The sequence below is a fragment of the Sorex fumeus genome, unplaced genomic scaffold, assembly GCF_029834395.1.
Source record: "Sorex fumeus unplaced genomic scaffold, SorFum_2.1 ptg000002l, whole genome shotgun sequence".
NCBI lineage: Eukaryota > Metazoa > Chordata > Mammalia > Eulipotyphla > Soricidae > Sorex > Sorex fumeus.
The window spans coordinates 62,905,110-62,919,504 of NW_026606059.1; the positions used below are offsets into that span (position 1 = coordinate 62,905,110).

Sequence of the window (14,395 nt, forward strand, 5' to 3'; positions counted from 1 at the left end):
GGCCGCTCTGAACTGGGTGAGCCCTGGGCACATGTGTTTTCCATCACAGCTTTATCTGCATTGTTCTCATTGCAGTTGGAAGATGACCCGATCCTCATTTCTCTCCCTGGGCTCTTGGATTTGTGCAGGGGGAGTGGGGGTACAAGTCATATCTGGAAAAAGTGCCTCATCGTTGGCAATCACAAACAGGGAGAGGCTTCAGGAATGTACAGTAATGTCCCACCCATGCCCCTTGCCCTCTTAATTAAAACAAATCTGAAACAATAAATGCCTAACATTTTCCACTCAATCATTTCACTCTGCCTTGTTATAAGTAAGCCCTGGGTCCACACCCCGCTGTTTTTTTTTTTCACAGCCTGAGGGAAGCTGGGAAGTGTCTGCCCCTTAGCACTCAGTCACTCCCATCATAAACAATCACTAAACAGCTTGCTGCCCTGGGCAACTGTTTGTCCAGCTCAGGGTTGGGGCCCTGGGAGCTCAGGGTGGGAGGTATTGTTCACTGTCAAGCAGCACCCAAGCTCTCTTGCCAGGGAGCTGGGCTTGGACCATTGGGAGCTTAGCACATCTTCATGGTCTGGGTGCCCTTTGGAAGGGTTGAAGGTGCTTATCTGAGTAGCCTGGAGACATTGCCTGTAGAGCTTAGGGTTCCAAAGGGAAGGACTGACCATCTCCCACTAACTGCAAATAAGGTCATTTCCTGCCTCCAGCTGATCTCCCACAGCCCCAACAGTTGGCAGAGCCACCAGCCATCCATTCCTGCGTTCCACCTCCTGAAAAAAAAAAAACACAAAACACCACCACCAGCACCACCACCACAAGAGAATTACATCACTAAAGGGACTGGGACAAGCTTAAATTAACTGGCTTCTCTCAGCTATTAGAATATCTTTTCTTCTCCTGCTCCCCCCTCCAACCCCCCAGCTATTTTTAGATCTCTTGGAAGCTTTCCACAAAAATAGGGACTTGGCGAAGTGAGAAAGGATGCGCACCTAGATAGAGACACTAGATAATGAGGATTTAAGGTAGGTGTCTCAACACCCAGAGGCAGACCCCAAGAGCTGTAATGCATCCTCTCGACTGTGCCACTTTCTCTTTATTCCTGGGGATGAAGGTGTCTTGGGGGGTGGGGGTGGGGGAGAAAGGAAGGTGGGGGGCGGGGAAAGCAAAACGCCAAGCCTCCAAATTCAAAACCTGCCGGGCGGTGCAACGTACGGGGAATCACGTTTGAATGCCTGGAAAGGAAGGTCGCAGGTGGAAGCGGCGGGGAGACCAGCCTCCTGCCTTCTAAGAAGTCTTCCCCTCCACCCCCCGAACCACTCCCCCGTCCTTCGGGCTCGGCCCCACCGCTCTCTCGTTCCCAGCATCTAAGCCCGGGAACTCGCACCCACGCGGCCGATCCCGGCAGGGAGCCGCGGAGCCGGGCTTGTGCGGCGGCGGCGCGCCCGGGCCGGCCGGAGCTCACAGCGGGGCCCGGGGTTGGCGCGCGAGCTCCTCCGGGCGGCGGCGAAGCAGCGGCCCGGCGGTCCCCGCGCCGCGCCGGGGCTCGGCCCGCGCCAGCCTCCGCGCCGGCCTCCGCGCCAGCCTCCGCGCCGGCCTCCGCGCCGCCCTCCGCGCGCTCCGCGCCCCCCGCGCCGCGCCGGCGCAGCGGCCGGCCGCCGGGGGGTTATGAATGGGCGCAGCGGAAGCACCGCCCCGCCCGGACGTGACGCCCGGCCAATGGCAGCGCGGGCTGCGTGGATGGATGAGGTCAGCGCTGTCGTGTCGGGAATGGAATGTGTAAGTGTAACATTCAGAACCGGGTAACATTCGGCGACCGAACGCGGCGGTCGGCGGCGATCGCGCGGGGGCCTGCGAAGCGCCGCTCGGGGCCGGCACTGCCCGCGGGGAGGACGCGCCCGCCGCCGCCGCCGCCGCCGCTGCCGCCGCCGCCGCCTCCTCCAGCCCGGCGGCCGCGCGTCCCGGGGGCCGGCCCCGCGAGCGCAGGAGTAAACACCGCCGGAGAGTCTCGGAGCCGCTGCAGAAGGGAATAAAGAGAGATGCAGGGATTTGTGAGGTTACGGCGCCCCAGCTGCAAGATGCACTAGCCGGCGGAGCCCGGGCAGCGGCTGACTTGTTGGAACCCGAGTGGCTGGCTCTCTCTGCACGGCAAGAGTGGAGGAGTTGAAGTTGCTTTTTCCCGGGGCTCGTTTTTACCACGCCGCCCGGAGGGATCCGAGAGGCAAAAAAAAGAAAAAAAGAAAAAAAAAAAAGCAGATCACTTCGTCTTGCCATTGATTGGGCATCGGGAGCTTTTTTTTTTTTTAATCCCCCCTCTCTCTCTCTCTCTTTCTTTTCCTCCCTTCTTGTTGCATGCAAGAAAATTACAGTCCGCTGCTCGCCCGCCCCGGGTGCGAAATAGCCAGCCCCGCTCTCTCGCGTCCCCATTGTGTGCAAACCCAAAGATGAGAGACCGAAGGGGAGAAAGTTAAAGAAATCGCCCACATGCGCTGGATCAGTCCACGGCTTGGGGAAAGGCATCCAGAGAAGGTGGGAGCGGAGAGTTTGAAGTCTTTACCGGCGGGAAGATGGCGGACTGGAGCTGAAAGTGTTGATTGGGAAACTTGGGTGATTCTTGTGTTTATTTACAATTCTCTTGACCCAGGCAGGACACATGCAGGCCAAAAAACGCTATTTCATCCTGCTCTCAGCTGGCTCTTGTCTCGCCCTTTTGTTTTACTTCGGAGGCTTGCAGTTTAGGGCATCGAGGAGCCACAGCCGGAGAGAGGAGCACAGCGGTCGGAATGGCTTGCACCACCCGAGTCCGGATCATTTCTGGCCCCGCTTCCCGGACGCGCTGCGCCCCTTCGTCCCCTGGGATCCGTCGGAGAGCGAGGATTCCGGCGTGCACATTTCGCCCCGGCAGAAGCGAGACGCCAACTCGAGCATCTACAAAGGCAAGAAGTGCCGCATGGAGTCCTGCTTCGATTTCACCCTTTGCAAGAAAAACGGCTTCAAAGTCTACGTGTACCCGCAGCAGAAAGGGGAGAAAATCGCCGAAAGTTACCAAAACATCCTCGCGGCCATCGAGGGCTCCAGGTTCTACACCTCGGACCCCAGCCAGGCGTGCCTCTTTGTCCTGAGTCTGGATACTTTAGACCGAGACCAGTTGTCACCTCAGTACGTGCACAATTTGAGATCCAAAGTGCAGAGTCTTCACTTGTGGAACAATGGTAGGAATCATTTAATTTTTAATTTATATTCCGGCACTTGGCCTGACTATACCGAGGACGTGGGCTTCGACATCGGCCAGGCCATGCTGGCCAAAGCCAGCATCAGTACTGAAAACTTCCGACCCCACTTTGATGTGTCCATTCCCCTCTTTTCTAAGGAGCATCCCAGGACAGGAGGGGAGAGGGGCTTTTTGAAGTTTAATACCATTCCTCCTCTCAGGAAGTACATGCTGGTCTTCAAGGGGAAGAGGTACCTGACAGGGATAGGGTCAGACACCAGGAATGCCTTATATCACGTCCATAACGGGGAGGACATCTTGCTCCTCACCACCTGCAAGCATGGCAAAGACTGGCAAAAGCACAAGGATTCTCGCTGTGACAGAGACAACACCGAGTATGAGAAGTAAGTAGCTGGGCTGCCGGCCCTGGCGGGCCAGTTGGGTACCCATGGATGTGCTGGGCAGGGGGTAGGTCTCAGAGCTCTCTCTCTGCTTCCCTCCCCCCTCCCCCCTCCCCCCTCCCCCCACTGCCTTCCCAGAGCTGGGGGCTCAGACTGTGGACTGAGGCGCGGAGCTGGAGCCACCCAGGCTGGGGATCTTCGGGCCAAATGGCAAAGCCTGGAAACACTTTCCTGAGCCAAGTAGGCGACGGGAAACCTCCAGGGACGATGTGTCTCCTGGGAAGGGTTTGTGGCTTTGGTCCAAGTTGGGAAACTTCACTTGGCCCTTGGGTGCAGGAGGGTGTGGGGGGCGGAGGTGGGGGTTGGCGCTGGAGGCGTGTGGAAACCTTCCTCCAAGATTGATGCTGGGGTTGCTGTTCTCAGAAACGGGGATGGCCACTTTCCCTGCACGGTTCCCAGCCTCCAGTTGCCAACTTTTCCTGTAAGCCTTAAAGTGGGGTTAGCAGGACAAGTGCTGCTCACTGCCAAACTTTCTGTGTTTCTTTGCTACCTCCCTTTCCGCCTCCCCAAGGTACGGAGTTTTATGATGGGGGGACCCTAAGCTCTGTTGGGACCTGTGATGGATTGCTCATTCATTCATTCATTCATTCATTCCTTTTCTTTTCTTATACATCCTATCTGCTTCCTAGGAGAAGCTGTTTTGAAAATCTGGGCCTCAAGCCCCACTGCTGTAAACTCCAATGCTAATTTAGATTTCCCTTCCTTTTTGTCTTTTTCTATTTGCATGTAAATCGGAGGCTGTTACTCTTTGAATGGGCGAGATGCCTCCATACCCTTAGTTGAGAGGCAAGTTTTGTCCAGTTGCTAAGAAACTAAGTTGGATACTTTGCCGGCAGTGATAGCAATGGTGTGTGTATGGTGTGTGTGTGTGGGGGGGGGGGGTTGGGGCATTGGGGGTGGTGGTGGTGTTAAAATTAGTGTCCAAGCTTTCCCGTGAGCTTGGAGGTTCCGTATTTTTGCAAGTGAGGAAGGCGGCCTCCTAGACCCTGAGTTTATATCTGGCCGTGAAAGAGTGAGGGAGCTCTTAGAATGCATTTCCCCATTATGCCGGTGCAAAACCAGAGCGGTCTTATGCTACCCAGGGGATCCTCTCAGCTGAGTACAAGAGGAACTGGCAGAGCTTGGCAGATTTTGCAACTGATTCATGAAATGCAGACGAGGGGAACCGCTTTCGCAAACCCGATGGGCACAGGAAAGGGGTCTGGTGGGAAAGCGGCCGAAATGAAAGGTCTGATTGTTGTCTGTGGGTTTCCGGAGACACCCGGGCTTCGGTGGGAGGGGTTGGAGGGGAGTTCAAGTCCCAGACTCGCTCAGAGATGGTGAGGAGACAGTCTCCAACACTGGATTCCCCAGCCATCAACAGCTCTTGCAACTAAAGCATAAAAAAGGGTCCGTTAGGAATTTCCCTTTTCCTCTCCTGCAGGGGCAGTTGTCTGTAAATGTGGGCAATGCACTTCTGTGTAACATTTCTTCACAAAAGAAACAAACTCTGACTAGTAATGTGCTGTGCACCTACCTGTCTCTGTGGGGACTTGTGAGAGGGAAAAAAAAGAAAACCAACCCAAAATGCTTATAATAAGCCTGGCAAAAATTTCTTTGTCTGGCTCATGGTAGAATAACTTGAGGTGAAGTGTCAACCTTCCAAGCAGTCCTATCAAATTTTGTAGAAGGACATGGTGGTTTGCTTTCATTCTTCTTGAGGAAATTGGAATCATTCCTTTATTAGGGAAGTATCTTCCAGCCCTTAAAAGAATCCTATCTTCTTCACACTTCTATTCGCAAAAGAAAAACTCTCGAGTCTCTTCTGCAGCATTTTCCTAGAGCCTGACAACCCTGGAAAGAGGGGTTGGTTTCCTAGAAACTTTCATTTTTGCTAATTGAATTGAACTAATTTTTGACCCCTTTGTGATGGGCCAAGAAATCTGACACCCACACTCTTGTTTGTGTGTGTGTTTAAAGACCGTTGGGGGCCAGGACCTCAGGATTGGATCTCCTAGGAAAAGGCATGTAGTTAAGAAAGTGAATTTGCTCTTTCTCTTTAGCAGGGATTCTGGAAGCTGGAGCATTTCTGGGTTTTCTTCACGTGGCTTCTTTTCCTTTCCCTGCAGCCCTAGCCTTGTTTAATAAATCAGGTGAATGGGTTTGTGCTGCAGAAACTGTTAAGTCCTGCCCTTGGCCTTCGTGGAGTTTTTTTTTTTTTTTTAACTCATTCCTCTCACTGCAGCATTAGAACTCTTTATCTTTGAGAAATGGAGCTTACAAGCATTAATGCCTTTTTCTGTTGACTTTGGAACACAAGAAGATGAAGGATGAACCCTGAAACAAGGGGAGGACACTCCTGCATGCCAAGTAACGCGGGTTATGCTCAAAAAGGCAGAGCAACTCCTGGCTTCTGAGTTGACTGATGTTTTCTGGAAGTTCATCTTGCCGAAGGAGCCGCAGCAAGCACTCCTCACTCACACCCAGTGCCACACTCCCGGCCTTGCGAAAGGGGAGGTGGCCTGGAAGTTAGGTCTGTGGACATCATCTAGGTTTGGCTTCTTAGACTGACTCAGGCTGTGATCCTGATGCATGGCCTTGAACTTCAGCTTATCCTTTTGTGCAATGGATTTTAGAATGCTTGGGGGGGGGGGGGAGGAGGGTGTTGCTCTGCACGTTCATGTCCTAATGGCTTGTAAAAACATGATCAATTTCCATCTCCTCCTCTTTATTACTAAGTGCCTATGAAAAGACTTCAGTTTAATTTGCTGCCACAAGCAACCACATACAACATTGCTTTGGATTTGTGGGGTCTGATAATTAGATTGAAAATTTATGGTATATGATGATCTGGGATGTTGTCGAACATATATCCATACCAGTGTATCAACTACAAATTGCTGTTAGTGAAATTAGCCTTGTGTGACAGTAACGCTTTAGTGTTAGTAGTTAAGGGCTTAGATCCTACTTGCTTTTTTTGTGGAAATCAGATCTTCGCTCTATCATGATATAGAAGAGTCCCTGTAATGAAGATAAATACTTTTGTAATTGAGTGACACTTCAGAGGTAGGTTTTTAGAATTACATTAAGGCATCCCTTTTTTTTCCTGACATCTATCATTAAGTCTCCTCAGTCACCTATATGTTAACAGATAGGGAGGCACCCGCCGCAAGTTGCTGAAGTGAGGAGATGCTTTGTAATGAGACTACAAAAATTTCTCTTTCACATCCCTGAGTGTCTTATTGCGTCCATTATGCAGAATCACTGTATTTTTGCATGAACTTTGTGGTTGAAATCTTTTCAAAGGGCATTGTTGTGAAACTTGAGATTTGGCTTTCTGATCCAAAAAGAGAAGGAAATGAGAGGTGGTTTCTATCTTTGACCCCCCTCCAAGGAAAGCAGTAGTGAATATTTTAAGCAGCTCTTCTGGGAACAGGCAGAATTCTGTGCAACCCTTTCTGAAATCTTTTCTGTGCTTGCTGGAGCTGAAACTCGTAATCCTGGTATTTTTAAGGGACTTGAAGCTAAGGGATCATTGGGCTTGCAGCATTTTACAGGAGGTGGGAATGGAGGGATCAAATGTGGCAAGGATTTGCTTAAGGTCAGGAAACTCGTTTTTAGTGGCAGGGATAACCCTAGATGGTAGGCCTCATGAAATCGCCCCCCTGACCTACTGTCATCCATCTTCAGTTACAGACACACTTGAAAGCTCTCTGGTCCCTTGAAGATCTTTAGTGTTGGTGTTTCTTAAGGGATTTCTTTTGGAATCCTTTGGGAAGCTGAAGATGACTTTGGACAGGCTTGCAAAAAATAAATCACCTACATGCACAATTTGACAGATTGATCTTGGGGGTCTTCCGAGGGTAATCTTAGATTTAGGAGCTCTGGCACTAGAGTGCATATTGCTTTTCCTAGTTTAACTAAGGTGGGTAGGCCCCTGGAGCTGTTTATTTAAGAAGCTAAGTGGTTTTTGTTTGTGTTTTTCTTAAACCTCTGAATTAGGACTCAAGGCGTTTGGGGAATATAGGCAGTGAATTAATTGATGAGTGGAATTCAGATGTAATTGTAGCAAAGAGAAAATGTGTATAAGGCCGTAGTAATTAAACATGATTATTTGTTTACTCCTCATCATTCCAAACTGTATTAGCAAGTTTGTGATGGAGCAGTGAGCCTCAGAAATGGGTGGAAATTGTGATTTCCTCCAGAGTGATGGAAATTGTGATTCTCAGGTTGTTTGGAAAGTCAGTATTGGCACTTTCTCCTCAGGGGTATAGGAAAGTCCAAAGTGTTTCTAAAATCAACCGCATGAGCACAGTTTACAAACACAACTAGTACTGGCCCTCAGCTGGACATGGGCAGGTGTGTCTCCTTGCCCCCGTGTTCCATTCTCTCTTCTTCCTCATTCTCATCTCCATCTGAACTTCTAGAGCACCCCAAGAGCCTCTTCCACGAAGAACCCTCAGAGCTGAAGGATGGGGCTTCTGGTGCCCCTTATGGGAATTTGTTGGGCTTATTGTCTGAGTCTAGTTCACAGATGGTTTAGTGTGGAATGATGCAACCTCAGCTAGAAGCTTTGGATTTTGGACATGCCACCTACTGAGGCTTGGACGACCCCTTGCCCCCTAACCCTATTATCTTTGGTCCCCCGACTCTTGACAGCACCTTTGAATGAATAACACAGGCTTGACAGCAGGGCAGCATTCATAGGCTCAGATGCAACTTCTCACTGTCAGAAAGCCGGTAGATCCACTTCCGCGCACTTGCACTTTCTCTTAAAAACACCTGAGGCAGTGACCTTAAGGACACCTGTGACACACCAGAGGCTCAGCTCACTAGGGCCTGGCTGCTTACTGCATATCTAGTTAGCAAGGTATCTTCGGGCCATTTCACAGAGGTGTAAACTGAGACCAAGGGCGGTGCAGGGTGTGTCTAAAGCTAACTGGCCTGTGTGTGACTGAAGCAGGGCCTCTCAGGTTTTCTCGCTGCAGTCTCTAGTGATTTCCTCGGAGCCTCCCCTGCTGCCCTGATTCCCTCCCAGTGCAGCCTCTTTTGAGTGGGCAGGCCGGCCGGCAGGCCTAGTGGTTCTGGCCGTGTTTTGCCGGCTCATGTCCAGGTGCAGGTGTCCCTGAGCTTGATGCCAAAGCATTTCTACTGCAGAAGGCTTCCTCCTCTCATCAGGTTCTGTTAATAGAAGGGTGCTCCCCCTGGATTGAAAAATATGTTGGGTGCCTGGTTTTTGAGTGTTTCCCCCTTTAAAGCTCGTGTAGACCTTTCAGGGGCTCTCTGCCATCTGTCTCCGTATTCTGGGATAGAGTGAGTACAGACCCCAGAGAGGGTGTGGCCAGCACCCAAAGTCACAGTTAGTGAGTTGTTCCAAAAAATGGTGATGTGTCCTCCAGCACTCTCAGATTTCAAGGCCCATTATCTTTATTTCCACAAAATATTACATCCTGAAGAAACCAGCACCCATTTCTGCCCTTGGCAGGGTGATTCAGGGGTGTGTGTGTGTGTGTGTGTGTGTGTGTGTGTGTGTGTGTATTGGATTTTATTTTTCTCTGTGACTGTATTGTGTTCAGAAAAAAACCCACCCCAGAGATGTGATAAAAGTGGGCCCTAATTCTGACATGAACGTGCAGAGTTCACTGAGTGAACCCACGTTGGAGATGCTGTTCTGAATTCTTGGAGTTCTCCGAAGAAATGGGCGGAAGTGACATACTGGTTTTTGCTCTGTCTGGTGCACTGGTCTGTCCTCGTGTCTTTGTCCTTGAACCCTTGCATTGGAAACTGTTGTGACATGCATTGGGAGACTTGATAGAAATGACAGACAGATGGGAAGATTCATCTTCCGACAGAACAGTCCACGTTTCTGGAATGTTCTACACTCCATGGCACTTGGGACCTCAGGCTCCCTAAGGAGAAACAGGGCTTAAAATATTCTGCAGTGCCTTTGTGGAAAATTAAGAAAATATGGAAGGCAAGAATAGAATAGTCCATTTCGTCTCTCATCCCATGACGAGACCTCCGCAATAACAGGTAAGTACTGTTATTAAGCTGTGGTGTAGCTGGCCTGTTAGAACACATAGGTCTGCCTTTTCGATGATATCATTCTATCTCTGCATATCCAAGTACCTTGTATAGATATGTTAATTATTCTTTAATTAATAGTAAATAATGAATCCAACATATTTTTCTTAAGGGCCTTGTTTGGACCAGAAGCACGTGAGTCGGAGAAGTTGGGGCCCCGGGTGAATGAACCAAATCATTCTTACCTGTCTTGTCTGTCACTTTGACAAGACTTGAAGCCAGACTCCAGGTGTGCTTGTGGATGTTGCTCTCTTCCTTCACATTATCCAAGAGCATTGTCTTCTGTTACTCACGAGGAAAATTTACAAAGAAGTTAAAAAAGATTTTATTGTTGCTATTTTTTAATTCTTGGCTTTGTGCCCAGGGGTCATTCCTGGCAGTGCTCAGCCCAAGCATAGAACTGGGGTCAACTGCATGCAAGGTTAGTACCTTGAATTCCCCTGTACTCTTTCCTGCCCCTAGAGTTATTTATTTTTTCTTGGGTTTTTTTTTTTTTTTTTTTTTTGGCTTTTGGGTCACACCTGGTGGTGCTCCGGGCTGATTCCTGACTCTGCACTCAGGGATCCCTCCTGGCAGTGCTTAGGGGACCTTATGGGATGCTGGGGATCAAACCTGGCTGAGCTGCCCCCAAGCAATGTCTCTGTATGCCCTGGAACAGGATTCTTCAGAGCTGCTTCCTTTATTTCCCCCTCATCGCTGGGCCATGGGGTTTTTATGCAGTTATAGTTTCTTCCTGCGGCATTGAACCTTTTGCACACTTGATTGTTTTCATGATAAATACACGGATGAGGAATTTCACTGCATTGGCCATGTCAGCCTCAGGAAACCAAACAGACTTGCCTGCTGGAGCCCCTGAGCCCCAGAACCTGCTGGAGGAATAGCTGTTGGTAAGGTGGCCCAGCACCCATTTGCAGAAGTAGGTATCATTAAATGGCTGCTTAGATAAACATTTGTAGGTGTTAATTGGTCCTGCAGGGGGTCTTTGAAGCTCCCACAGCTTCTCTTCCCTTTGAAGTTTTGTCTTTGCTGAAGCCAGAACCTGCCCGTGTCTCCTCCCCTCAGGAGCCTCACACCTCAAGCTTCTCTTTGCACTGTAAACCCTTCCTGGGATCCCAGAACCCACAGGCCTCAGCAGATGTCCTCAGCTGATGTCGCTTTGCATTAAAACTTGACTCAATTGCATCTGTTCAGCCTGACTTGTCCTTGCCCTTTGGTTGTGACGCCCTGTGGTCGTGGGAAGTGAATATGAGGAGGCCCCTCTCCTTCCGGGCATCCTGGTGAGATGTCAGCTGGGAGACTTGGAGCAGTTGGTGGCTCCTACTGTGCAGGTTTCCATTTATCCTTTCTGTGCTTTGAAAACAGCCAAGATGCCCACTCCCAAGCCTTCGGGGGAAGTGCTTTGGAAGACATTCTATGCGCGTGCCTGCACCCAGGAAGCATTTGGGCCCTATGGATTCCCGGAGTCGGTTCTGCTCCTCTCAGCCTTCCACCCCTGCCAGTGGTGAGCCCCAGAGTAGCCTCAAAGCTCCTTAAGAGGCTCAACTGGTGGAGCCTGTGAAGTGCCTTGTAGACGCCCATGTGTTCTCCAAGAGGCTCTGATGGTCCAGACCTAACTTCTCCATCTTCTGTCAAGCGAGGAAGCTCCGGTTCATAATTCCATGACTTGGCCTTTAACCCACCCTGCCTTGAGGCTGAGTCCCCAGGGACTTGTAGACTTGTGTTGGCTGCTCAGCCTGCTGCCACCATTTCTTTGGGCACTCTCGGACGTCCCCAGGCTGAGGGGCTGCTCCATGCTGGAACTTGGGGGATGGGAGCTGGTGGAGGGTGGTCTCTGTCACTTAGGTCCTTCCTTACCTCTCTTCTCTGGCTGACGTCTCTAAGAGTGAAGGCTGTCTGTATTTTGCGTTGACGTCTACACTCTTCCTGTTGAGAGAACTGTTGGGAGGAACAGATGTTATGGATGGCACTCAGTCTTCCAGGGCGGGCTTGGCAGAACCTTGGGTTGCACAGAGCAATTCCTCAGCTACCTCTCACACTAGATAGTGAGGGTGACCTGGAACAGAAACTGAACTGAAATAGCTTCACACACGGAGTTCCCCGACCCAGCACAACATTTTTCTTCGTTGGTGGACCAGCATTTCTGCCCCAGTATGTGCCGAAGTCTTTCTAGACTTCTCTGAATTCTTCCTTCAGACTCCGGAAAGAGGCAGCCTGACTGGCTGGCCTGCAGATTGTTCTCACGAGAGCCAGTCGGGTTTGACTCTGTCAGAGGGTGTGGGGATGATCTCACCAATGAAAAGACAACCCTGTCACATTGCCATTCTTGATCTGATAGGGTGGCCCTCCTTGGGCAAAGAACAGCTTCCAGCTGCTTCCCAGAACAGGGCACCTGGTTTAGGGGAACTTGACTGTGACAGGCAGTATTGATGTCATATCCTGTTGGCAGTGACTTCTTTGAGCCCCAGAAATGCTGATAGTAGCAGTAGCCACTGATATTTCTTGGGAGTGTCCTTAGTGCTTGGGTAATCAGCAGTCTTGTTTGACATTTCTGTGTGTTCTTGCTAGACCCGAGTTTGATATTTGCGGCTGCCCTAGTCAACTTTTCCATGCAAAGCTGAGACAGAGAATCTTTGAATGTGACTTACCTGAGAACTCGCAGCTGGGATGGGAACTTTTCAGACTCACCTTCTTAACCCTGAGAACCAGGGCCACTGCACAGCTGGAGCTGATGTGGTAAGGACCACACTGTGGCACCCAGGGTGACTAATTTATAGCGTGTCACTTGGCTTTCTCGCCGAGAGTGTATCTAATCTTGCTTTAAAGGAACCATTTGAACCAGGTGGGTAATCTGGTTTCTCAGCCTGCAGTAGATTAGAAACAGGACATTTAGAGAGACAAGGGATCTGTGCAACCAGATCTGGGAGGAACGGACAGTTGGCAACCCGTAGGAAAGGAAGCGGGCCAGGAAGTGATCCTGTGTAACTGATGCCCAGCAGAAAAGAAACACCACCTTTTAAGAACAGCTGGCACTGTGCCTGAAAATGTGTCCTCCAGACTTCCCAGGAGTTACCACCTAGCCCCATGCCTGCTACCGAGCAGAGCTTTGGTAAATATTTGATGAACTCCACCGCTGTGCATTAGTGTGCACTGTCCTTGGTTTCAGAAAGTAGAGGAGCAAATAATTCATCTTCGGTTTTGGTTCTCCTTCCCTTGCTTCACTTCTCCCTTCAACCCTGCCCTCACATCTCCTTTCTTTTCCACTCCCATTTTGGGCCAAACCAGGTGGTGGTATTCCTGACTCTGTGCTTAGGGAAATGACAATCAGAGCCAGAGATCTAACTGGGGTTAGCTGCTGGTAAGGCCCGTGCCTTAATTCTTGTGCTATTTCTCCAGCCTTGCTTTTGTTTCTAAACCTCTGGTCCAGAGAGTGGGGCTGGAGAGATAAGATAGTAAAACGGATAGGGCATTTGCCTTGCAAGTGGCCAACCTGGGTGCAACCCATATGATCCCCCAAGCACTGTGGGAGTAATTCCTGGGTACAGAGCCAGGAGTAACCCCTGAGCATCACTGGGTGTGGCCCAAAAAGCAAAAAGGAAAAAAAAAAGAATGTTCTTGAGCAAGGATCGTCCTGTGGCAGAGGGAGGTGTCCATGGGTGAGGTGGGGGCATCTAGTGTGTTTTCTTTGAGGTTGCCCTGAAATGCAGGTGAGACCTATGCCATTGCTTGCCTTTTTTTTTTTTTTTGGACCATATTTAGTGGCACTTAGGGCTATTCCTGACTCAGCATTCAGAGGAAAATATGCAGTACCAAGGATCAAACCCCAGGTTGGCCAGAAACCTCCACTTATGGAGGAAGTTCTTTACTTCCTGTTCACTCCTCTGATCCACTTGCCTCCCCACCACTCCCACTCTCCCAACTCCCACTCCTTGGGGGTACCTGGGATGGGAACTGGTTCCTGGAGATACAGTATGGATTTCACACTTCCTGCGTGTATTCCAACGCACCCTGCCAGAATGGTGGAAATCTTCTTGAGCTCTGCTGATAGAAAATATGTAAGAAAATTGGACCTCATACCACTCTGGCCTTCCTGTAGCTCATGCAATTGTATTCAATCAAGATCAGCTTGGTCCTGCTGTACCAATCTCTCCTCCCTAGGCCTGTGGCCAAGTCACATTGCTCTTCTCCGTGTCTACATGTCCCCTTAATATCTCCTTTTGGATACCTGCACCCCCTCCCCCTTGCCTCCAGCTCCCTCTCACCTCTTTCTGAGGTGCACTTTCCCTACACTTCAGACTCGGTCCAGTTACCCTGTTAGAAGCTCAAGAGCATTTCATGCTGACGGCAGCTGTGGCAGTGCCTTGACATTTGTTGAGCCCTTTGGCTTCAGACTCTGAGGGGAGGATTCATGTTGGTGTTTTCCACTAGTGACTCAACAAAGAGCCATACCTGTGTGCAGGACAGGAACAGAACCAGACAGAATCCCTGCCCACAGATGCTCGCCGTCTGCAGCTGGAGTCTCGTGGCACAGCTGTGATGGCATGTGTGTGAAGGTGCCAGAGGTGGAGAAGAAAAGCATTTTTGGGGAGGGGTTCAGGCAGTAGGTCTGAAATCATGGGACTTTTGGGAAGCTTCTGAGAGTGAGGCCTCCACCAGACTTTCTCTC

General features: G+C 50.3%; 1 protein-coding gene across 1 annotated transcript in view; it reads left to right on the forward strand.

Moving 5' to 3' along the window:
- The first annotated feature begins 1,765 nt into the window (after positions 1 to 1,765).
- The window catches only part of EXT1 (exostosin glycosyltransferase 1), a 293,860-nt gene continuing 281,230 nt past the window's right edge, over positions 1,766 to 14,395 (forward strand). Inside the window, exon 1 of the mRNA XM_056110307.1 lies at positions 1,766 to 3,612. Coding sequence (XP_055966282.1) covers positions 2,651 to 3,612 — 962 coding nt within the window. The 5' untranslated portion in view covers positions 1,766 to 2,650. The remainder of the gene's footprint in view (positions 3,613 to 14,395) is intronic.